The 25,886-nt window shown below is 43.6% G+C and overlaps 1 protein-coding gene across 1 annotated transcript in view; it reads right to left on the bottom strand.

Moving 5' to 3' along the window:
• SEC16B (SEC16 homolog B, endoplasmic reticulum export factor) overlaps positions 1-25,886 on the bottom strand; it is a 94,158-nt gene that overhangs the window by 22,869 nt on the left and 45,403 nt on the right. Inside the window, exons 2-11 of the mRNA XM_079935377.1 lie at positions 14,381-14,734; positions 12,964-13,076; positions 11,761-11,881; positions 10,893-11,001; positions 9,531-9,675; positions 8,724-8,875; positions 8,260-8,321; positions 6,707-6,842; positions 5,987-6,217; positions 610-707 (exon numbers count right to left, since the gene is read on the bottom strand). Of these exons, the coding sequence (XP_079791503.1) occupies positions 610-707; positions 5,987-6,217; positions 6,707-6,842; positions 8,260-8,321; positions 8,724-8,875; positions 9,531-9,675; positions 10,893-11,001; positions 11,761-11,881; positions 12,964-13,076; positions 14,381-14,676 (1,463 nt within the window). The 5' untranslated portion in view covers positions 14,677-14,734. The remainder of the gene's footprint in view (positions 1-609; positions 708-5,986; positions 6,218-6,706; positions 6,843-8,259; positions 8,322-8,723; positions 8,876-9,530; positions 9,676-10,892; positions 11,002-11,760; positions 11,882-12,963; positions 13,077-14,380; positions 14,735-25,886) is intronic.

Below are 25,886 nucleotides of genomic sequence, written 5' to 3'. Positions count from 1 at the left end.
TTCCTATTCCGTCCTGGTTTGGGTATTATTTCCGGTCCCCCTGGCACCCGGGTCCTGGTGGCCCAGTGTAACCTGAAGGGACGCCTTCAGTCTTGACATCTCCCAGTAGATGAAGACTGCTGGATCTGATCCCCAGTCCTATAAACCCCTTTCTACCACAGCTTGCAGTCCTGCTACCCTGTATCCCTCCCTACTTCCCAGCACCCACACCCGTGCTGCAGGACGAAGCAGGAAGTTACTAACTCTCAGTCGTCAGGCTCTGTCAGTTTCCCTTAAGTGATCGACCCCCTCACTGATGGAACTCTCCGGAGCAGACCCTCCCAAAGAGAGAAGGCTACTGCAATGTAGAAACCTACTTACTTTTTGGAAACTTTGACCCTGGGAAACATTAGTAAAATGTTTTATTCAATTTACCAGCTAGAAAGAATGTGTCTGTGTCTAGTTTATTAGGATCTGGAGAAGAGAAATGCTACGTCCAACTTAGAATTGGAAAGATGCTTGGAGGGTGGGGCCTTTCAGCGCATCTTGCATTTCTCCCCACCCTCACCTCCACCTTTGGAGGGGAGGCCGCTCTGCTCCATTGGTCTTCTTGGCACGTCCCCAACTCACCCACTCATGACCCAGCTGTAGGTCCTTGGGTCCATCTTGCTGGCAAGGAACAAAGCATGACCCCACAAATCATTCTTCATGGCCCACTCCAAGGCTTCCTGAAAACACAGACATCACCTTCAGTACCACCTCGCTCACCTGCCTCTAAGAGCGACAGCAAACGACTGTGCTTGGGGACTGCCCCACCCCCACCCCCGAGCAGCAGAGGCCGAGCTTCCAGGAAGACTCTCAGAGCCTCCCCTGCGAACGTGAGAAAGGAACGGGAGAGAAATGGCTTTAACTGGCAGGTACTTCTCTCTAAGCTGCCCCTTTCTCCAGGCTTCACCTTATCAAACCCCTTATGTGATTGCATTAGCTCCCCCTGAGGCATAGTTTCCAGTTAGCTTTATCTCTTTAGCCAAAGTCACACAATACTTTTATGAACCTAAGCACCAAAAAATATGAGAAGCATCTCACCCCCAGCACTGGGTTTCAAAAGACGAGTTGCGAGATGGTGTTCATGGGGGCGTGGTAGAGGAACCATTTCTTTCTTTCTTTCTTTCTTTTAATTAGTTTTTATTGGAGTATGATTGCTTTACAATGTTGTGTTAGCCTCCACTGCACAACCAAATGAATAAGCCATACACATAAAGATACCCCCTCTTGAGGAATCATTTCTTTTTTTTTTTTTTTTTTTTTGCGGTACACGGGCCTCGCACTGTTGTGGCCTCTCCCGTTGCGGAGCACAGGCTCCGGACGCGCAGGCTCAGCGGCCATGGCTCACGGGCCCAGCCGCTCCGCGGCATGTGGGATCTTCCCGAACCGGGGCACGAACCCGTGTCCCCTGCATCGGCAGGTGGACTCTTAACCACTGCGCCACCAGGGAAGCCCCAAGGAACCACTTCTTTATTAACAACTGTGGCAGAGACTGCTAGCTCCTCACCCAAATCCAAGTTCCCCTTCCTAGGCCAAGAGCCGGACTGCATTTCCCACCTCCCTGGCACTGAGGTGTGGCACTGAGATGGGAAGGGAAGCGATGTGTGAAGCTTCCAGGTCTGGCCCAAAGAACCCCTCCCCGTGCTCAACCCTCCACGGCCTCTTCCCCCTCGGGCTGGAACGAAGATGACTCCCGGAAACTTTAGAGACTCTGCATTGAAGATGGTGGAGCCTCCTACAGCTGAGTCCCCGGGTGAGTACATGGAGGAGGGCTGCCCCATCTTCTGTTCACCTGCCCGTTACTCTCGCATGGAAAAAAAGAGGCTGCTATTATGGTCTGGGGGGGGGAGGGTCGTTGGTTGGTTGGTTTGTTTTTGGCTGCACCACGCGGCATGCAGGATCTTAGTTCCCTGACCAGGGATCAAACCCATGCCCCCTGCTTTGGAAGCGTGGAGTCCTAACCACTGGACCGCCAGGGAAATCCCGAGGCTGCTGTTATGTTTAAGCCAGTATACATAATAGTTAACCTACCCCCAGCTAATACTATAACTAACTGCTTACTATCAAGTGCGTGTTAACTATCAACTTCATACGTCAAATTAATGACACCGTTAACTTGGTGACATGGGTTTGAAGCTGCAAATTTTAAAACATACACACACACATACTCACCTCTTCATTTAATTTTCAAACCTATTTAGTAAGAACTTAATTTATATGTGAGGTTGACCTGGTATTAATAATTTCCTTAGTGCCCCCCAAATAATGTGATTTTTGGACAGGAGGTCACTAATGAGGTATTTCCACCTCCAAACGAAAATTTATCTGATTATCCCAACATCTCCCATGTTATCTTCTTTGAAGAGAGAATAAATTTAAACAATCACAGTTAAGAAATTCAGCCTCATATCCAGTGGAAGTAAAAATGACATTAAGATTGCTCTTTTTGAAACGACAAGGTCCTACTGTATAGCACAGAGGACTATATTCAATATTCTGCGATAAACCATAATGGAAAAGAATATTTAGAAAAAGAACGTATATATATGTATAACTGAATCACTTTGCTGTACAGCAGAAATTAACGTAACATTGTAAATCAACTATACTTAAATTTTTAAAAAAAGAAAAACAAGTGAAATCTTTAAAAAAATGCTCTTTTTGTATGTTAAACTATTTCATAATAGTATTTTTAAAAGGAATTACTAATGATTGGTTGAGAATTACTAGTTTACTCAAAAATCTGCATCTCCAAAAATATAATTTAAGAATAAGTGAAGAAATTGAGAACTTATATCAAGGATGTCAATCTCACACAATGCCAGAAATAAGACCCCAGTCAAGTGTTAAAGGTTTTAAAGATATTGTGGTGTCCAGCTCCTCATAGATCACCGTGAACTCCCATAGTGCTCTACCTACCCACCGCTTACCTTTGGGTCAGTGTATGACAGGAGATGTGGTGAGTGATTACAAGCCCAAGCTCAGGCACCAGGCTGCCTAAATCTAAACCCTGGCTTTATTATTTACTAACTTTCCTCCTTGGTAAATACATAAAACAAGAATAGGACCTACTACGAAGATAAATGAGATAATGCATGTAAGGTGTTAAGTGAGTATCTGGCACATAGAAAGTATTTTTCAAATATTCGCTTTATTGCTGTTGTTATGGTCATTATTTATCATTCTTAAGGAAAGAGATTATCACTGATTTACTTCTGTATCCCCTGACTGGGTTCAATGTCTTAGAAGTAGCAGCTGCTTAATAAATGTTTATTGAATAAATGAATCACTGGTGAAATAGCAAGTCCCTACTATATAATGAATACACACACACACACACACACACACACACACACACACACACACACACACACACATATACATACATACAGATGCTATAAGTTGATCCCATTAATTTTCACTGAGTATATCTTGCACTCATTTAAAAGATAGCATCACATACAAATACATACACACAATTAAAGATTTAAATGTAAAGGTGAAGTCACAAAAGTACTTCAACTTTATTTTCATAAATCAATTTTGAAGCAGAAAAAACCTTTCTAAATATGACCCCAAAAAAGTGATTTTGGACAGAAAATCCTAAAAAAGTAAAGCGCTTCTACAAATCAATAAGTGGGTATCAAAAATCCAACAGAAAAATGTGGAAAATCCATGACAAAAAATAATCACAGATTAAAGGATATTCAACTTCATTTATAATGAGAAATGCAAATAACTACTATACATTTTTTCACCTCTCAGATTGGCACATATCCAAAAGTCTGGAAACACACTGGGCTGGTGATAGAGTGGGGAGACAGGCACTCTCATACATTGCTGGTAGAGTAATCGGTACAACCTCTAAAAGAACAATTTGTCGATATCTATCAAAATTACAAACCATATACCCTTTGACCCAAAGCTTCCACTTCTACAAACTTTCCTTACATATATTCTCTCCACAGGGCAAAATGACAATGTTATTCATTGCAGCATTATTTGTAATAGCGAAAGACTAGAAATAATCTAAATGTCAATCTATAGAGGTTTAGTTGAATCAATTATAATTTATCTATAGAAACCTATGCAGCCATAAGAAATAATGAGGAAGGTATTTATATACTATAAGGAACAGGAGACAGCAAAACGTGGCCTGAAGACCAAATTCAGTCCACTGCCTGTTTTGGTACAGCCCCACAAGCTAAGAATAGTTTTTACATTTTTAAATTATTGGAAAAAATCAAAAGAAGAATAATGTTTCACCACATGAAAGTGATATATATTTCAAATTTCTATGTCGATAAATGAAGTTTTATTGAAACACAGCCACACCCATTTATTTACAGATTGTCTGTGGCTGCTTTCAGGGGACAACAGCACAGTTGAGTAGAGACCCCATGGCCTGCAAAGCCTAAAATATTTACTGTCTGTCCCTTTACAGAAAAAAATTGCCAACCCCAACATAGAGTGTTTCCTAAAGTATTTTGCTAAATGACAAAAGGAAGGTAAAGAAATGGTACATAGTATGCTATAAGGGAACAAAGGAGAAAATAATTATATATGCAGAAAATATCTCTGGATATTTCAATGAGAGAAATTGCATGGCTGCGAGGGGGTGGGGGACAGCATCATTTCTCCCATTATATCCCTTTCATCTTTTGATTTTTTTAATTAGATTGATTCAAATTGATTTCAGTCATATATTCAAATATTTAAGACTTTTGTAAAATGTAAGTTCAACTTCAAAACTAAACAAGGCATAAAATAATAGGGAAACATGTGAGGTGATGGATGTGTTAATTATCTAAATGGGAGGAATCCTTTCACAATGTATATGTATATCAAACCATCACACTGTACACTTTAAATATCTTACAATTTTGTCAAATATACCTCAATTTAAATTTTTTAATTAATAAATTCTAATTTACATATCAAAAAATAAACAAGGCATCACTTCATCAGTGGAATTAAAGTATTCAGTATTGATAGGTATATTTTAGATATAACTGATGGGGATATCATTTGTAAACAAATTTTCTGGAAACTGACTTAGTGTATATGTGAAGAACCTTTTAAAAGTGCATAGCCTTGGGACTTCCCTGGTGGCACAGTGGTTAAGAACCCGCCTGCCAATGCAGGGGACATGAGTTCGAGCCCTGGCCCGGGAAGATCCCACATGCCACAGAGCAACTAAGCCCGTGCACCACAACTACTGAGCCCACGCTCTAGAGCCTGCGAGCCACAACTACTGAAGCCTGTATGCCTAGAGCCACAACTACTGAAGCCCACAAGCCTAGAGCACGTGCTCCGCAACAAGAGAAGCCACCGCGATGAGAAGCCCGCGCACCACAACAAAGAGTAGCCCCCACTCGCCACAACTAGAGAAAGCCCGCATGCAGCAACAAAGACCCAACGCAGCCAGAAGTAAATAAAATTTAAAAAAAAAAAAAAAGGTGAATAGCCTTTAACTGAGTAGTTCTACTTCTAGGAATGTATCTTAAAAAATCAGCCAAAGGTTTATACAACAAGATGTTCGAATGGTATAATTTATAATGGATGACAAATCTGTACATAGCCTATATATTCAACAACAGTGAACTGGTTAAATAAAATGTGATACATTCATATAATAGAATATAGTCCATTTTTTAAATGGTACGTTTTAATGCTATGAGAGTACTTCACCATATACTCTTAAGGGGAAAAGAAAGAAGTAATTGTATATGTAATTTAATTTGATTTTTAATATATACGCATTGAAAATGCTAGAAATAAATATATCAAAATGTTAACAGGCATTATCTTTTAGTGATAGGATTATGGGTGTTCTTCTTTTTCTTTGTACCTTTCTGAACTTAAGTGCTATAAAATGAGTATATGTCACTCATACAATTGGGAGGGGTGAGTGGTGGGGATGCCGGTTACTTTTTTAAGCAGAAGCGGGCACAGCACTTGCCTTTTTCCTTCCATAGTAGAGCAACTTAGTGAATTTCTCCACGATCTGCGCAGGCGTCTCCACGCTGGGGGGAACCTCCCCAGTGAGCAGGTTCCGGGTCCCCAAGCTCAGTACTGGCCAGTCCTCATCCGTCAGGTTGATGAGGTTGGCCACAGGCGGCTGCCGCTTGTACTTCTCCAGCTTCTTGCAGTCCTGCACCAGCAGCTCCGCGATGTCAGACCCCACCACGGACTGCAAGGGAAAGAGGGCCATCCTGGGAGAGAATCCTATTCATCCTCATGCTGGCAGCCCAGGCTGAAGAAGGAAGGCACCAGAGCACCTGCCCTCTTCAGGAAGAGGCTGACGTGCAAACACAAGACAGCCCCTTCTTAGATTGTTGTAATTCAAACTCCAGCTTCACTCTCATGCTTGCTTTCTGCCTGTCAGGAGCCACAACGATGACCAGAAATATGCACACTCTCCCAGGTGTATCATCTGCTTAGCGCAGTAACCCAAGAACTGGGCGATAACCCCAGGCTAGTGGAGAAGGGCAGGGGAAAGGTTAGCATTAGCAAACTGGCATTGACATCTGAGCAGTTTTTCCCCTTGAGGCCATTTGTTGCTTCTTTAATGTTACCTTTTATAATCAATCATGCCACAAGCCAAATCTTCTCTCTCCCAGGAAGACTTCAGTTCCAACCCAGCCTGCACCTGCCCACCTGCCAGCGCAGTGATACTGACCCCGTTCTGCCGACAAAGGAGAACCAACAGTTGCCACAGTAGAGCCGAGTCTCTGCTCCCTGGTGTCTCAGATTTGCGACTCTGCGCTGCTTTCTGCTGGCAAAACGTCACGATGTCCACCTTGTGTACATCTTCCCTATGGAGAGATTTCAGGGAGCAAAGAGTGAGGGACAGATTCCTCCCCCGGGTAGGACCACAGTCCCCTCCTACAGTGTGAGGGTGTTGCTGGGGCTGGAGATGGGATAGAAGCCTGACAATCCAGGACGGGGGTAGTGAGTCTATAGCTACAGAATAGTTGTTTCCTTATAGAACAGGCAGGGACCTCAGAGATTCTCTCGTCCACCCTCTCCATTTTACAGAGGAGGAAACTGAGGCCCAGAGACCTGAAATGACTGTTTGGTATCAAGGAAGAGCACAGACTTTGGGCTCAGACAACCCTGCGTTTAAATCTAGCCAGCCACTTCTCAGCTTACACAAGTTTCTTATCTCCTCTGAGCCTCTGCTCTTTTCGCTAAAATAGGAATAGTTAAAAAGTCTACCTCCAACTCAGTATCTTGTAATAACCTATAACGGAAAAGAATTGGAAAAAGAATAGATATATATACCTATGTATATATATCTATATGAATTACTCTGCTGTACACCTGAAACTAACACAACATTGTAAATCAACTATATTTCAAACTAAAAATTTTTTTAAAGTCTACCTCCGTACAAAAAGGAATTAGCCAATTGTGTAGTGTATATAAGTGCTCAATAAACAGGAATTATTATTTGCTTGAGATCATTCAATGAAATCAATCAAACTGGGACCAGTACCCTAGTGTCCAAATACCCAGCTCGGTGCTCTACCCCACATCTGTACACCCGTGTGTAAGAAATGGAGACAACACTCATTTTTACTTGAAGGAACTGTCAAAATACTATGGGGATTTTCTTGGAGGGGGAAGCTTCAGGATAAGAACACATTTACACAGGAGTGATGATATTTTAAGGGCTTTGGGGTGCATTATCTCACCTCTGACACCAGCCAGGACTCCTCTCTCCACGACAAAGGGCATCCTGAATATTTATCGGTAACATGACTAGCAATGTAAAAGCAGTTCTAGCTCAATCCTGCAGAGGGCAGACTTGCACACTGTCCAGTAACTCAAATGCTGGCCATGTTACTTATCTCTCCAGAAAAAATTTTTCCATATGATCCACTTGCCTATGATTTCCCAGGCTGTGTTCCACTCTTCTACCAGTTTAAGTACTATTAAGTACACAGAACGCTAAAACCCCTTACCATGTAGGCTTTGTAAAATAGAACTGATTTCAGATTTTTAAACCTTTTTAAGTTAATTTTTCTTTCTGCCTTTCAACACTCAAATTGCTTGTCAAAATGGCTCAGGCCACATTTGGCTCCAACTTGTAGCACGGAGATTCCACTCCAACGGGGAGAGACATTTTCTTTCAAGGAAGTCAAGAACAAATCCCCAAAATGCTGATCTGGGCAGGAAGATTTTATAGGTTTCAAAAGCCCTTATTTTGCAGCTCTCATGGTAATTTACCTAATCAGGGGTCCTGAGAAAGTCCTCATCTTTTCTTGTTCCTCAGAATCATTAAGAATAACCTGGAACAAAAAATCAAGTTTGGTCTTTAAGACTATGTCCCCCCAGTGCCCCATTGCTCAGTTAAGTCCAGCATCAGAACCCAGAGCCATGGTCCTAGGATGTGGCTCAGTGCCTCATGGAGAAAGCAGAGGACAGAAATGAGCTCTCTAGTTGCTGAATATGACCCAATAGCATCTCATGAAAAACAGAAGTCTAGCATTACTTCTCTCACAGAAGAGCCCCAGCCATTCCTTCATACACACACACACACACACACACACACACACACACACACACCAATCCATAGGGTGCCTGGCCCAGTCCCCTCCAAGAGCACCCTATTCCTGGAGATGCCCAGGGCTCAGGCAAAGGGAATCAGGGAGCAGGGTGCTGACATTCCGAGGACACAGAATCTTGTTTACCTCCATGCTGTGCAGTTCAACAAGGGCCGTCTGTCCATCACTGAGAGATCTGGGACCCACACACACCAGCTGACCTCCTGGCCCAAAACTCACAGGCACGTGAGGGATGTAGAACTTCATGGGTGTCTTGGGACCAGCTGCCGAGATGTCCTCTAACCAACAGACACAGATGGACACTGTTAGCATTACTGCCACTGCTTTGCTTTACTTTAGAAATACTCCACAGACACACTTCTTTCCAAATTCCACCTGGGACCAAGATAAGATTCTGGATGGGCTACATAACTAGAAGAAGCCCATGCTCCAATAAGAGCTGAACCTCTGAGAATATGTCAGAATATAATGCAAGGAGCTGATGGTTTGGCACAAATGATAATGTACCAGGGCCAGACTCCCAGCAATGGTGACACGCTGGGAACTCTGGTTCTCATAGCCCCAGTACTCAGGGCAAGTCTCCTACATCCAGACCTTTGTGACCTGCCTTCACTTTCCCAAACTGACTCTGGTCTTTATTTTCTTCACCTATTACCTAACAGTACCTCTGAGTTCCGCCTCTCCCAGCCTGGTGATGGCTAGGGGCAGTGTTCCCTTCCAAGAATCAGCTATGATGCAATCTCCAGTACCAGAGAAAAGGGGGGAAATGGAGCCAAAGTTGGCCACTCTGCTCAGGAGACCTACCTACAAAAATGAGGCAGACAAATGGTCTGCTCTTGGAAATACAGGGCAAAGGTGACTTTCCAAGACATGTGCCACCCAGCCCTCTTCTCAACAGACTCAGCCAACTCCTTTGATCACTTCAGTACCCACCAGCCTGAACTGGACTCCAACCCGCTGCAGCCATGGGATCATACAGCTCAGAGGCATCTGTCATGTACTGACTGAGCTCATAGCTGCTGGAGGTGAGACCAGACTCGTGCTGCCGGAGAAGGTTGGACTCCTCGGTCAGTGATGGCTGAAATTGAAAACAACAAAACACATGGGAAGAATCGGAAGCACTTTCAGAGAGACGGTCCTCCCAAGTGTTTCTTCAAAGCAACAAAATTCAAACTTTCAAATAAATATAATGAATGTGGATGTGCTGAAAGGAAAAGAAGGGATCATTCAATCGACAGGTGTTTCCTAAAGGATTCACTGTGGCCTAGTGGGAAGCATGCAGGTCCTGGGGTCAGGGAGGGTGAATTCAATCCCAGCTTTGTCAATACCAAGTGCTGTGAACTTGAACAAGTGACTTAGACTTGCTGAGCTCAGGACCTTTATCAGCAATGTAGATAATCATACCTACCCTATATAGTTCAAGTACTTACTCTTGCATTCATTCACCAACTGTTTAATGAGCACTTACTATGCTCCAGGTGCTATGCTTTCCCTAAGGATACAGGTGTACAAGAAATTCACGGAATTTACATCCTGAGGACTGTAAAACAATGGATGCAAACAATGGATACAAAAGCTCTTTGTCCACACTGTAAAGTGCTGTACGTGTGTACAGCTGCTGTTATTGTGTTGTTGTTACTGTTAGTCATGATAGGTGCCCCGCCCTGTGAAGCATCAGGTGTACAGAAGAAACTGTCCCCACAAATCATATAAATCTCATCAGGGATACAAAATTAATACAAGACTGTCAAAAATGAAGAGCTTTTCTCTGTAGTGTGTTTGTAACTTTTCCATAAATCTAAAATTATTCCAAAATTTAAAGTTTATTGTAAAAAAAATTCAAGAGCTCCATTTTGTAACCCAGCTGGTACACACAGTAAGATTTTAGAAAAGAGAGGTGGAAGAGTCAAGAAAAGTTCTGCTTTTCAGACCTGAATTAAAAGATTCTAGCAACTTCCCACTTCCTGGGTAAACCGAATTGCTAATCCACTGGGATACCGGTGACAGCCTCTTCTCTTTCCTACCTTGAAGTGACTTGGGTGACATTTCCTGATCCAGCCAACTTGGCAAAAAAAATGCAAAAGGGCCAGATGAGGGCCCCAGATCCAGAAGACTGAAACAGGGAGCAGGGAAAGGAAGAGGTGGGTAGAGGCTCTGCCAATTGGGGAGGAATGGGACCCTTCAGACTGCTGGCCACTGGGGACCCCGCCCCACGGGGCCCTGCTCTGCCCCTACTGACGAGGGCAGGTGTGATGCACTGTCACAGACCACCAGCCCCATGTCACTTCAGGTTACCTTGTTTTTCTGGGCCCCAGTTAGCGGACTCTCCACAGATAAGTCCCCAGGCCTCTCCTGTCCAGAGTTAGAAGCAGGACTGTCTTTATAAGGGTTCCAATGCTTAGATCTGCGGCAAAATGACAGGAGCAGGTGAGAGGGGATCCAGGGCAGGCCAGCAAGGCTGAGCTGCTCTCTGCTGGAGGCTGTTCTGCTGCAAAGCGTGGGCAGGTGTCGGGTTGGCCCGTGTGTCGCAGGGAAAAGCCTTGTCCTCCATTTCTCCGCCTCAGTCTATTGGACCAGAAAAACAGGAGCTCCTGGGGTTCACAGTACAGTTACTAGAAGTGGCCCCAAACCCTGCAGAGGAGGCTCAGTCTCTGTAGCCTGACGTCCTGGAATAAGTTAAATCAGAGCAGCTGGGCTGGTGAGTTCCAGGCAGGGTTAAGGCACCAGGTCTAAGGGCACCAGACGGGTGCTTGAACAAAATGCTGTTCCCTGCTCACCTTATCCCACGGGAGAGCCCATTCTCAGGGCACAGGAGGGGGCAGAGGAGAAGCACCCCAGCCCCAGGCAGGACCCAATCAGGAGAACTTCTGCAAGGCCACATCTGTTCCGAGGCCAACATAGAATTAACGCCCTCCTCTAAGATGGACCTCAAGTAATCTCACAGGTTTTGGGAACCACCTCTCAGAATTAAGAATCCCTCCTCCTAGTGTCCATGGGAACAGCTGGTCCCAGCCAACCCAGGCTACTCTCACACCCCTGTGGCCAGAACAAAAGCAGACGGGCTTCTGAAGATGAGGGACCAGCACCAGATGACATAAGGTTTGCCTAACATAGCCTGCGTTTGGCTGAATCACGTTGAACCGGTCTCTCCTTTCACACTTACTGGAACTGGGTCTCACTATTTGTTCCAAACGGACTATTCTGGTTTTCATGTTGGTGTTCATTCAGGTACTTTTGATCTCGATAATCTTCATGCCAGATATAAGGACTCCCTTGCCTTGCCACTGCACCCTCAGAAAAAAACAAAATAAAGACAGGTCACTTCCTATTCCTAAAAGTTCAGAAAGACACTAGCAAGCCATGAAGCTGAGTTACTGGAGCACAGCAGGTATAAAAACATACAATCATCCCTCCGTATCCATGGGGGGGATTGGTTTCAGGATCTGGGGAAGTTCAAGTCCCTTATATAAAATGGTGTAGTGTTTGCATATAGCCTATGCACATCCTCCATATACTTTAAATCATCTCTAGATGAATTATAATGCCTAATACAATGTAAATGCTATGTAAATAGTTGCAAATACAATGTAGGTGCTCATGCAAATAGTTGCCTACAAGCAGCAAATTCAAGTTTTGCTTTTTGGAATTTTCTTTTCTTCGAATATTTTCAATCATCAGTTAGAGGCAGACCCGCAGATTCGGAGGGCTGACCGTATTTGCCAAATTGAGTAAAGTAAAGTTGATAAGTAAAAGCCAACAGTGAAAGTCCATAAGATGCATCTCTCTGAACCAATGAGCACAGCTCTATACAATGGAGCTCTTATGTGTGTGCACAGATGTTTGTGTTTTCAACGTTGAAACAGGTTTCTCTTTGCTAGCAGGTCAGAAGATGCCTTTAGTACCTACCTAAAGCCTTACTATTGGTGTAAGGTTTAAATTCTTTTTTTGTACATATCTGCCTCCCTCAGGGTAAATGATGGTCAGACTCATTACAGCCCAGCCACACACTTGATGACTTCACTGTTAAGAGCTGGCTTCACTGTTACTTGGTCAGAGACTATAATCTTAGAAGAAAAATATGGATGAAGTACAAACTACCCATAATACTAGTAATGTAGTAACAGTGTCAGTGCCGTCATCTACGCGTACAAAGAAAAATGACTCTTTTCTATCTCTTCTTCTCAAGACATTTAGCAGTAGTGTCATTGCTGTGGCCTCATCTGGCCAAGCAAGAAGCAGGTGAGGCTGGGGCTCTACCTCAGCCCAGCAGGAGACCCAGGGTGAGGCTCCGAGCACGGCCCCTTTGCCCTCTGCCCTATCTGACCAGCTGCACCATCCCAAAGGCTTCTTGGAGATTATTCCGTACCTCCTTCTTCCCGCAGCTGCTGCGGGTGTCCATGGTAGTAATAACTTCCATAAGCATATTCTTCCCTTAGGGCTGGAGAGTGATAGCTTTGATAGAGATCCTCAATGCCCGGCCTAAAGGATCACAAAGAAGACCAGTCATTCAAGGATGAGCATGGTAAAGAGAAAAACCAACGGAGGACTTGACAAACGAAACAACTTCAGAGGACAGAACTGTGACCCCTGTCTAGAATCTGCTCTAAAGCCACGGTTCATTCTGGATCCCATAACCAAAAAATCCAGAATCAGAGCAGGAGTAGGACCGTTGTGTCAGAACAAGGCTGCAATTTTTATAGCAAAACCATAGCCAAGTGTCTCATTCTCCCTCCCATGGTCCCTCTTGCTCCTCCAATACACACACAACCAACAACACAAAATATTACCTGAGAAAACCCTGCTCTGACATCACCTTAGGAAACCCCTTCCCAAGAAGACTGTGTAAGTGCCTCATATACCACTGCAATTCCCATGCATATTATAGATGGCAATGAGATGAAAAAGTCAAGTTGGACCATCTTAAATCTGATTGCTTTTATTGCCTCTGTCCTTAACATACCTTCCTTCGTGAATTCAACAAAGGAACGTCATGTTGTTAGTATCTTTATCAATTAATAATTCTTTACTATTTCATAGGGGCAGAATTCTTTACAATAATTGTCATAATTTCAACCCTAAATCTGGAGGCAGGAAAACATCACCCCACCTGAAAAAGTTAAAGTAGAAAATAGATGGCTTGCAACATTAAATATGAAGTCCAGGAGGAGGAACTCCAGATTCTCCAGATTCTCCTAGAATTACCTCACTGAGACCTCTTCATTCTGAATTTGGAGCCTACAAGCTTGTATTTGCTTTCTCTGATTTTTTTTTAAGTTCCCATTCATTCACTCAATACATTGTTTATTTCTGTACCCATCACACTCTAGGTGATGTTCTAGGCACTAGGGCTCTTCTTGGTGCTGGTGGGTCAGTGCTAACCCTGGGTCAGAGTCTTCCAAAGAGGATAAGGAACTTTTTATAGAGGTCCATAGGAAAAGCTTTTCCAGAGTCTACAAACATTGCCTTTTGTGATCCCAGAGTAAGAGGGTCTCATCTGCTGTCTTGAATTTCATCATTCTTTCTACCCTCTCCCCGCATCACCCAATCACATTGTGATGGCTTCTTTAAGAAGCTCCCCTAGGGGATAAAGAAAGGAAAATATTATATTTTCAGTCACCAAAATCCAATTTGGGAGAGGAAAGGGTATAGCTAAGTCAGTGTAGTAGGGTGGAGAAGGAAAAAGAAGAAAGAGAGGAGAAATAAAAGGAAAAGGAACAAGGAAAAGAGCAATCTGTTTGTAAGCATTTAGGAGAGCTGGGTCAATTCCAGCTCTAAACCCATACCTTGAATACAACTGACTGGGATAACCACCTTTATAATAGTCATCCCTGGACACAGGCGGATGCCATTCCCCAGGCCTGGATGCGTAGTGAGGCTGCTGGTGGTCTGCCCCAGGGTCCTGCTGTGGTTGGGGGCTCCTGCCCATGTCTTGTTCTTGTTGGACCCTCTCTCCATTGTGCCAAGAGTGACGAATAGGCCGATAGTATCTATCTCTCTGAAGCCCTCGGTCTGGATCCCTTGATGGTGCTGGGGGCCTCCCCTCTGGCTGAGGCGGCCACTGGGGAACCCAAGGCTTCATCCCTGACCTTCTGAATTTCTCTCGTGTTTTGAGTCAGTTGTGTAGTTATTTTATCTTCCTACAGACAAAACAGAAAGAAAAAAATTATCATCATTTTAGGCCTATATCCAAACATGAAGGTTAATTAGGTTTTGTGAAAGAAGCACCTACGGTCCTCAAAATCTTCTATCTAAAACAAACCACACAGGCACTGATACAGAGATAGCTGAAAAAAATCTTAAGGAGATATTTGAAATAAATAACAGGCTAGACAACTATACTGATGTTGCTATAAAAATTAAAAAGTATATTTGGAGCAACAATAGATGTGGGAGGCATGGGAGAGAGAACAGTAATAGATGAAGCTCCAAAACACTATCAAAGTATCCCAATTAAATACATGTGTGCTGGACTTCCCTGGTGGCACAGTGGTTAAGAATCTGTCTGCCAAGGCAGGGAACATGTGTTCGATCCCTGGTCCGGGAAGATCCCACATGCCGTGGAGCAACTAAGCTCATGCACCACAGCTACTGAGCGCGCGTGCTGCAACTACTGAAGCCCGTGCACCTACAGACTGTACTCTGCAACAAGAGAAGCCACCGTAATGAGAAGCCCACACACCACAACGAAGAGTAGCCCCCGATCGCCACAACTAGAGAAAGCTCGCGCGCAGCAATGAAGACCCAACACAGCCAAAAATAAAATAAAAATTTAAAAATACATGTGTGTTCACATATTCCACCAGTAAATGTTTATTCAACGTTTACTATGGAGGCCGTATGCTGTCATAGAAATAGAGTGGGCCTTAGACAGAGCTAGACCACAGTTCAAATCCTAACTCTGCCACTTATTAGCTAGTTAAATTTTTCAAGCCTTAATTTCCTTACCCATAAAATGAGGACCATAATGAGCTGACAGGGTCACTGTCAGAGTCAGAGATCCTTACACTCTGGCTGGTATATAGTAATTGTTCAATAAATAACAGTTAGTGTTATCAGAGATAAAGATTAGGGTAGTGTGAGCAGCTGAAGACATTTCCTAAATAAAAAGGAGCTTAAAGTGACCTCAAGAGACATCTTTTCTGAATCCTTGAAGTCTTAGAAGAACTAGGCCCTATAATCTGGCCATTCCTGCCCCTGCTCCAGGGGAGGCGATGAGACGCAAGTTTGGGATTGCTTCCCTGACAAACTAGAGAGCCGTGTCTGGAGATTTTAAAACCTGGAAGTCTCCCCAGCATCAAACTGATTTTCCCCACTTATGCTTCAAAATGGGAAATAGCTCCAGAGGACAAGATACCTTCCAAGCTTCTCTGCTTGTATCACAGAGCAGCACCCGCGTCCAGCTGCCCCCAAAGAAAAAGCACACATCACACCTTACTGCTGCTCAGGAGTCTCTCGTGTCAGAATACACAGCTCAGTCACACCCCGTGTTTCTTCTCCCTTGGGAACTATTTTACGTTGAAAAGTTCTGATCGGATCCAGTCAACTTGCTCCCACTCCTGAAACTCCCAGCCCAATATAAAAATGAATATCAGAACAAAAGGTCAAAGGGTGTGTGTTGAAATCAAGACGTCACACTGCTTGAACGCGGCGGAGCCAGGGTCCACAGCTATGAGCCGAGAGCTGTAAGCAGAACATACCAGAAGAACAAAGCACAGAAGTGCCTTCCACCTCGAGAGCAATCCAGCTCAGGAAAACCTGCACCTTCCTTCCCGTGTCAGCCCACTTGCTTGAAAAAGTCAGGTGCGATGAGAGCCTTTTCCAGCAAATCCCAGCAGAGGCCAAATGCCCCGGACACAGTGAAAGGCTAAATGGGTTTTTCCTGAAGGCCCACGGAACTTGATAGCATTTGGACACAAGCAATTTCAACAAGAAGAAAGCTTCTTCCACCTTGTTCCAGATATTTTCACTAGACAGCCCTCCTCCGACTGCAAAGGCGCAATACCCAGTCCCTTTGCCAAAGTCAACTATAATTGATTTTCATTGCCAAGATATCAACTCCAGCAGGTTAGACCTTAGGTTACAATTAAGGACCCCAAATGAAAAGCACCTAAGATTCTCCAAATGAAGGCATTACATCTACGGTGACAAGTCATACTCACACATCACGTAAATGACCTTCCCTGGTCCCACTAAGGTCAGTATTGCCTTTCCTAATTCGACAGCACAGCAAGTACAGCCAAGACAAAGCAAGCAAGGGCGCTAGCATTCCCACACACCTGCTCTGACGGCTCTCCACCACCTTCCCTCAGCGCAGCTCCAGGAGTGTCTGCTCTCCTCCTGGACACTGTCAAAGTCCAGGTGCCACATCTACCAAGACTTACCTGGCCCTCAGATCTACAGCCTGTCAGCTACCTTTGCCACGGCCTCCATGGAGCCAATTCACGAGGGCAAAGTACAGCGCAGCTCCCCCAGTCGGCCAGACCCGGCTTGGAGTATTTGCTCACAACCCTGTCAGAGGCTGCTGCTTCTGTTTGCCTGGTCGTAGGCTGAGCCAGGTTCACTCACAAGTGACATGTGACAAAGCATCCAGACCCCCACAGCAAACAAGGAGCAGAGACCCGAGGGAGAGGAAGTGCAGAAAGCCTTGAGGCAGCCTGACCCGGGAAGAAGAGCGTGGCCTATGGGCTGTGAACTCCTGGCTCGGCCACGAGTGGCTCTATCGCTCAGCCTCTCAGCTTCTTCTCTAAAAGGGGAATAACAGTACTTAGCTTATGAGGGTCATCGTGAGGAGTACAGGCAGACCTCAGAGATATTGCCAGTTCAGTTCCGGACCACTGCAACAAAGCGAGTCACAAGAATGTGCTGGTTTCCCAGGGCGTATAAAAGTTACATCTACACTGTACTGTAGTCTATTAAAGTGTGCAATAGCATTATGTCTAAAAAACAATATACCTTAATTTTAAAACATTTTGTTGCAAAAAAAAATGCCAAAACAATTACAATAATAACATCAAAGATCACTGATCACAGATCACCAAAACAAATGTAATAATAATGAAAAAGTTTTAAATATTGTAATAAATACCGAAATGTGACGCAGAGACACAAAGCAAGTGTTATTGGAAAAACGGCACCGACAGACTTGTCTGACGCAGGGTTGCCACAAACCTTCAGTTTGTAAAAAACACAGTAAAGTGAAGCGATATAAAACGAGGTATACCTGTAAATGTTGGCAAGGTGGCACATGATATATAATTATGTATGCTCTTTAAATAAGTATTATCTGTTCCTTTCAAAAGAGATGAGCTAATTCTACTGGTTGAGGCAGGCAGAGTACTCCCTGGTGGGTAGTAAATGCCCAGTTTGGGTTTTTCTCATTCATGTTTCTCTTCATTGGATTCTGGTTGTGCATCAGTTGTGTTATCTAGATGGAAGGCAAATTTAAATTCCCAATATTGAACTGAAGGCACTGAGAAGTTTTCTATTACAAGAAAGTAATTTCTTTGTTTGAAAAATACATTTCTTTAGGTAAGTACAGAGTAGCTCATGTCCACTTTTGAATTAATATTTTAAAAGTCAGCAAATCATCATGCTGTACACCTTAAACTTATATGTTATATGTCAATTATATCTAAATAAAGCTGGGGGTAAATATAAATAAAACTCAGAATTTGCTCTAAAAAGGCTCAGATCGTTTATTCTTTCTTTCAACAAACACTGAGTCCTTATTATGTATCAGGATTTGACACACATAGACATGAAGGACACAGCCCTTGGTTCTAAAAAGCTTCAAGCAAATTAACTTCTCATGTTGTTATTAGTCCAGGCAAGACCGCCACGGTTGGTCTCATGGTCAGATAGGGTAAGGTACCGGAGCTATAAGACTTTGTCACAGCCCTACAACTGACTCCTAGGACCTGACAACTGAGTGTAGAATTCTCTGACTCTGGGTCATGGTTTCTTACCCCACTGGTGAGGTTTGACTCACTAATGGCTGCACTGCCATTTTTAATCCTCCTGGGAAGAGGTACTGGAGAAGGACACACACATTGACAGCAGGAGTCAGAACATGGTTGATTATGACACAGACTCAGATATCAAATTATCTGTCCCAATATCTCACAATAACATTCAGAAAAATCTGATGTAACTCTTTTGGCTTATAACATGACGTTAGTCCTGCCCTATAACACCAGCTACATTACTGAAATGTTGACTTTGGAAGATACCTTACAGGTTATTTTAGCAACTTCACTTCGTTGGTAATAAAACTAAGATCCAGAGAGATTAAGTGATTTACCCAACGTCACAAAGCTAACTAGAAACTCAGTTAAGATTATATTGATGTACTGGACCTGTCTTGCATTGGGCTTACAAGAGCTGATTATTAAATATTCAGGAATTGTGTGAGCCAGTAGTTAGACCATTGATTATTTGAAATCCACCACAGTGAGAGTATTTACACCACAGAAATTGGCAAGTGCTACAAAGCCAGGTTGTTGTTGTTTTTCAATAATCAGTTTATCGGCATAATGATTACAACTCCAAACTCCTAACTCCTATTCCAGTGCTCTTTCAACACAGAATCGTCATTCTTTTACAAGGCTTCGTTGCACGTCTCTGGTTTAAACATCTAGCTCAGTTATTCCAAATGCTCCTTTTGTGACATCCCAAAGCGTCCCTAATTATCTCAAGTGTTATTATGAAACTCTTCAAACACTCACCAACCAAAATTAATTTTAATTAGTTTAAATTATTTTATATAGACATATGGCATACCACAGTTATATGGGTCATGGAATGAAATAGATCGCGTGGGATCTCACCACTCCAAAAGTTTGGGATTTACCAGTCCCTGCCTTCCCCAGCCCCATATATCAACAGTTACTAAGTCTTTCAACCTGGTAACTCAAGTCTTCCTGATTCCTAACAAAATTCACTCAGTTTGAGAATACATTAGCAGCTCATCCCCAACAGGAGTTGGGCTAAAATTGGTCTTGTCACCTCAAGTCCTGGCTGCAGTGCCCTGGCATGATCCCACAGGCTCCCACATGCTAGAACAGTTATAGTCTTCACATTATCTCTTCCCCAAGTGTCCTGTCCTCTTGCCTGATTCCTGTTCTGCATTCCAACTATCCACTGGAATTGGAGCCCTGGCCAGTTGCTAATTGTTGTGAATTTCCTTTCCCAGTCTCTGCCACCCTTTCCAAACGTCAGACCACTAAGAGGATCTTGCTTCAACCAGGAATAACTACCCTAGTTTGACATCTATCTAACGAAAGCATCATCACTGCTAATGATGCTGCTAATCTCTTCCCACCAGAATAGTGCTGGTAGATGTGAACACCCACCTAGATCTAGGTCAGGTTTGCCATGAATCCGTGAGCACTATGATTTAATGACTGTTGACTCTTGCAAGGGACAGCTCAGCAGCTGAGACATGCCCCAGGCTTGACCCCATTTCTTTACTAAAAGTAAAAATTTAGGAAACAAACTGAGAGGCCCTATGTCAACAGATGAACAGTAATTATCTGTCTGGGTAATGGGATTGCAGGTGATTTTATTTTTCTCTTCTTGTTTGTCCATATTTTCTAACTTTTCTACAATAAACTTACATTATTTTAAAAGACAAAATCAACTAGTATTATTTTTGATTAATACTATATCCAAGGCAAGATTCCTAGGTCAGAGGTTATATTTTTGTTAATTTTTATAAATTTCTTTCTAAGAATATTATAGCAATTTACACCCACACCAGCAATGCATAAGAATACCTTTCTTTTTTAAGTTTTTTTTTAAACATCTTTATTGGAGTATAATTGTTTTACAATGCTGTGTTAGTTTCTGCTGTATAACAAAGTGAATCAGCTGTATGTATCCATAAATCCCCATATCCCCTCCCTCTTGAGTCTCCCTCCCACCCTCCTTTTCCCACCCCTCTAGGTGGTCACAAAGCACCAAGCTGATCTCCCTGTGCTATGTGGTTGCTTCCCACTAGCTATCTATTTTACATTTGGTAGAGTATATATGTCAATGCTACTCTCTCACTTCATCCCAGCTTACCCTTCCCCTTCCCCATGTCCTCAAGTCTATTCTCTACGTGAGAAGAACTTTCTGAACATTCTTATCCACACTGGATATTCTTTTTAATATTTCCCAATTAAAGGATGAAAAATAGCAACAACAAAAAATACTATATCCAGGGCTTCCCTGGTGGCGCAGTGGTTGAGAGTCCGCCTGCCGATGCAGGGGACGCGGGTTCGTGCCCCGGTCCGGGAAGATCCCACATGCCGCGGAGCGGCTGGACGTCCGGAGCCTGTGCTCCGCAACAGGAGAGGCCACAACAGTGAGAGGCCCGCGTAACGCAAAAAAAATAAATAAATAAATAAATAAATAAAAATACTATATCCAAATGTGGTGTTGTCATGTCAGTAACTAATTATGCACTCATGTTGCTAAAATGGAGCAGTGGCTCCCCAAAGCATCCAAGATTGATCGATTGTGCTCAGTCTGCTCTTCTGGAAAGACGACTCTGGAAGTCATTTATTCACTAAGCAACTGTTTTTTGAACACCCATTATATGCCCAGCATTGTCACTTGCACTGGGGATACTGAGATAAATGGCATATAATCCTTGCCCTAGCTTTCAGTCTGGTGGAGCAGTAGAAATTCAAATATGCAATCAATATGCAACACAATCATTATTCTAATGGGTATAATCACTACTTTTTCAAATAGGAGGAAGCACGGGGGCATGTGCAAAACTAGAAACAGGGAGATGTGCTGTTCAAGGTTAACCCACAAACAGGCAAGACCAATGAATACCTCAACTAGAGCAACTGCAAAGAGGTTGGAAGAGAAGGAACAGATATATGAATATAAAGTAGAATCAACATGAATTGACACTCTGTTGAATGTAGAAAATGAAGGAGAAGGAAAAGTCAAGGACAATCTCAAGTTTTCAGGCTATAAAGACAGAACCACACTGCCCCTTTTTGGGATAATAATCTTGGAAGAGGAGCCAGTTTGGTGGGAGAAGATGACAACTTCAGCTCTGAACGTGCTAATTGTGAGGGGCCTGTGGACAGAGGTAAGTGTGGTCAGTGAGAAGTCAGTTGTAAGAGTGTAGAGCTTAGGAAAGGGGTCTAGGGAGAGAGACGTGGTGATTGAAGCCACAGGTATGGGTAGTATTGCCTAGGAAAAGCTTGAAGTTAGAAGAGAAGTCCTAGGGAGAAGTTCTGAGGAAGAGCAACATTGAAGAGCTGGACACAGAAACAGGAGCCTGTGAAAGACATCAGTGAAGTGCCGGAAGGTGGGCAGAAAGCCAGGAGAGGATGGTGTCCTAGAAGGCAGGGGAGGTGATGGCTTCAGAAATGGGAGCGTGGTCAACAATACTGACAATAGGAGAAATACTGAGAGAGGCAACCGTGAAAGTGTTCTCCACACACTGGGTTAACCACCGAGGAGGTTTGATGATCATAACATGAACAATCTCAGTAGAACTATGGTCAAGGGAGTGAGGAATTAGACACAGAAATCACTTACACAGAGAATGGAAAGTAAGGAAAAGGAGAAAGCAAGTAGAATTACTCTTTCGAGAAGCTTGGATGTGAAGAAAAGGGGACGATAGCCGGGACTACTATGAGGCACTTGGGATTGAAGAATTGGTTTAGGGTGGACAAGATGAAAGGGAGTTACATGCTGATTCATACGGAGATTGGAGATACAGAAAGCAAATACAATTACTGGAGGAATAAATCTCAAAAGAGGCTGATCACATTGGACCCAGAGCATAGGAGCAAAAGTTAAGCCTAGCTAAGAGGAAGGGCATCTCTTCCTCCGAGAAAGAGATAAAGGGGGTGAAGACGGGCATGGATGGAGGCAAGTTTGTACAAAAAGGGACTGGATACTGAGACCTCTCTGTGGGGTAGACTGCTAGAGATCAGGGTGAGCATTTAGAGAGAGACCTGAGAAACGTGATGAATGTTTGGATTGGCCCGTGTGGAAACTGGGAGTGGGCTTTAACCAGGAACATGTCCTCAGAGGAACAAGTAGGCAGGAAGTGCAGCTGTTATGGGACCCTTAGACAGATTTGAAACTCCATGGGGACATTGAGTATCTGTGTTTGGTCCAGGCTATGACCACAGTGCCTAGACGGTGCCCAGTGTGTGATAAGAGCGCAATAAAGATTTTATTTATAAATGAATGGACATCTGAAATTTATAGCAGCAACAGCCTTACTGCAGATCGTATCCAGTAGTTTTTACAGCCTGAGTATAGAATTAAACTCTAACAGGGAGTTCCTAGAGAAAGTAAAAGGGAATGTTGAGGCAGTGAGTTAAGCAGACTGACCAGAGAGTGGTTAAAGGTATGCCATGTGGGTCATAAATGAGACAGAAACACAAATTCTCTGCATACCTTGTTAAACTGAGGTCCCTAGAAATACTTAAGAGACCCTCTCCAATAGGACAGTGAAAGAAAAACATTCAATCACAATTCAAACTAAAAAACCTTAGTTGAAGTGGGACTGACAGGATAATGCCTATACCCGCCTTTCCAAAAATATCTGATACACTGAGATGCTTTTCAGTCAGCCAGCATCTCATAGCTGTGATTCCAGGAAGGAGACCTGGGGAAGGTTTAGCGTCGAGCAGCCTCTTGACTCCAGCAAAGCCAGACCCTGAAGCCAGCCTTGGAGATCCGAAGCTCATGGCCTTGGCCAGGGATTGGCCACCAAGGCTTCAACCCCTTCCTTCCGGTAAGCTGGGTGGCAGGCGAGAGGCAGAGCAGCATGTGCCTGTCAGCAGTTCCATTATCAGGAAGGACGAGTGCCAGGAAAACATGGTCTAAGGGCCAGAGACAATTAGCCTGGCACAGGCATCACAAGCTACTCATGCCAATCCTGGGACTGTTGCTCTCACCACAGTCCTAGAAGTGAAGGTTTGGTTACTTTATTGGTTTCCTACAGGATCAAGGAACTCTGTATGTGAGCCCTGACAAAAGGGGTCCTTTAAATGCCACCCCTGTGGCTGCCTGCACACCTGACCCCCCGATTCCGCCTCTGCTACCAGGTGCTAGAGAAGGAGGGTACCACTCATGAAGACAAAGGCCTCCATTCTTCCTTATCAGCCCTGGGCTGGCAGAGGGCGCCTTACTTTCTCCACTCTTTGCCCCTCCCATTTTATTGATGCCCCCTGAACCAGGATGAGTGGGGTGGCAGTTGGATGCTGCTGTGACTTTTAACCCCACGTCAAGCTCCATCAGGCAAAGGTGACTCATGCACCTGCTAAATGAAATAAAAGGCTATAAATGCTGGGAGTGTCCTCCGAGGCCGCAAAGCCAATAGGAAGGAAGCAGAATAAGGCCACCTGAGTGTGAATCTCAGCCCCACTGTCTGCTGGCTGCAAGAAGTTGAGCAAGTTATTCTGTATCTCCTTTTCTTCCTCTATAAAATGGGGATGACAATAATAGAACTTTTCTCAGAGAGTTATTGTTTAAGAGTAAAATTAGGTTAAAAAACTACAAACTACCTGACGTATAGTAAATGCTCAATAAATGTTAACTGTTACCATTTCCCTGAAAATGCTATAAAGTGCTTAGGAAGCGTTCTGTACAAGTCATCAGTCAGGAATTAATTGATGATCCATTACTGCTCTGAAATCCACAACTCCTCCTTCACATTTAACCCGGTGTCCCCACTGAACCATGAGATCAAGGGAAAATCGAGAAACTATGTCTCATAACTACATACGACAAAAAAGAATGGGTTAACGTAAAAACATCAGAATTAGAAACTTCACGAAAATGCAGTCCTATGCTTCTCACTCTGGACTATTGTAGCCCCAGGGACAGTGCAGGATGCCACAGGATCAGCACTAATTTTATTTTATAAGCTGTTTAAAATATTATTTTAATTTTTAACAAACACAAATATTGTACTATTGAATATTACGGAATAAAATTCAAATTTGTATTAATTTTTACAACGATGAGAAACTTCAAAAAATTTTTGTACTTGCAACGGGCAGGTACACACCACACACACACACACACACACACACACACACACACACACACACACACACACACACACACACACATTCACATATACATCCCCTGCACCCCCAGGAATCACTCCCTGCCATTTGATGGAAATGTTTGAGAGACACATTCCGAACAAGAGCAGACATTCAGACATGTAACTGATGACCTGGAAAAAAATCTCTGGAAGGAATCCATCCCTGCAGGTGAAGCAGTGTCTAAGCCAGAGAAACTCAGGCCAAGGCATACAGCTCTTTGATTTACAGACCTGTAGCACTCCAAGCTCTCCACTGCTGGATAAAAATCCTCTATTATATAAGATTCTACAGGGTACCCAGGAGGCCAGTGACTCTCCCAGTTTAGCTGGGACAGGAAGCGTTTGGTCTCCAGTTAAGGTACATTATCAGACTCCTAATAGAAACACACCCCAATATTTTAGAGTCAAGATACTCTTCCTTGATGGTAACACACATGCATGACTCAGACCCATTTAAACTCTGAATAGGGGAAAACGTCATGCCACTCAGCCTCCTTCTCCTCTCCAGGTTACATAGTCCCAATTCCGTTTATGTTTCCTTGTACAACTTCCTTTCCTCAATCATTTTGAAGAGTAGCAAAGGCCCAGGGGAAAGGAAACAGGAATTGAAACCTGGATTTAGTTTTAACACCGCCATTTCCCAGCCATGTGCCTTTGTAAAACCATCATTCAGTCTCTATGAGCCCCAGTCTCCTCTTTAAAATGCAGTCTAAAAAGTACGCCACAGGGCCGTGATGTGGATGAAATGAAATGTTACATGGAAAAACACCAAAGTGCCTGTTAAATAGAGGTTTGCAATAAATCTCTTTGCCTCTTCCTCTTCTGGGTTCCTTACCTGCTGTTAAAGGGGTAACAATCTAAACTGTATGCAAAGCTCATGAGTGTGGTACAGTATAAGGGTTTGGAGCTCAGGTTTTGCAGTCCAAATTGGATGAGTCCCAGAGCCTCCCCCGACTAGCTGTGAGACTTCAAGCAGGTTCCTTAACCTCTCAGGCTAAGTGTTCTTATTTGTTAAGTGATTGTATAATAATGGATATCTTCAGAAGGTTGTTGTGGGATAAATGAGACAAAGGACTGTTCACGGCATGTAGGAGGCGTGCAATGAATATTTGATTCTAGATGAATGCACGAGCTAGGAAAAGCACGTGGCACAGCGCCTGCACATAGGAAGTGTTCACCAAGCGCTGGTCACGCCTGCACGTAGGAAGTGT

The sequence above is a fragment of the Stenella coeruleoalba genome, assembly GCF_951394435.1.
Source record: "Stenella coeruleoalba genome assembly, chromosome: 1".
Classification (NCBI taxonomy): domain Eukaryota; kingdom Metazoa; phylum Chordata; class Mammalia; order Artiodactyla; family Delphinidae; genus Stenella; species Stenella coeruleoalba.
This window is presented reverse-complemented; position numbering and strand designations above follow the sequence as displayed.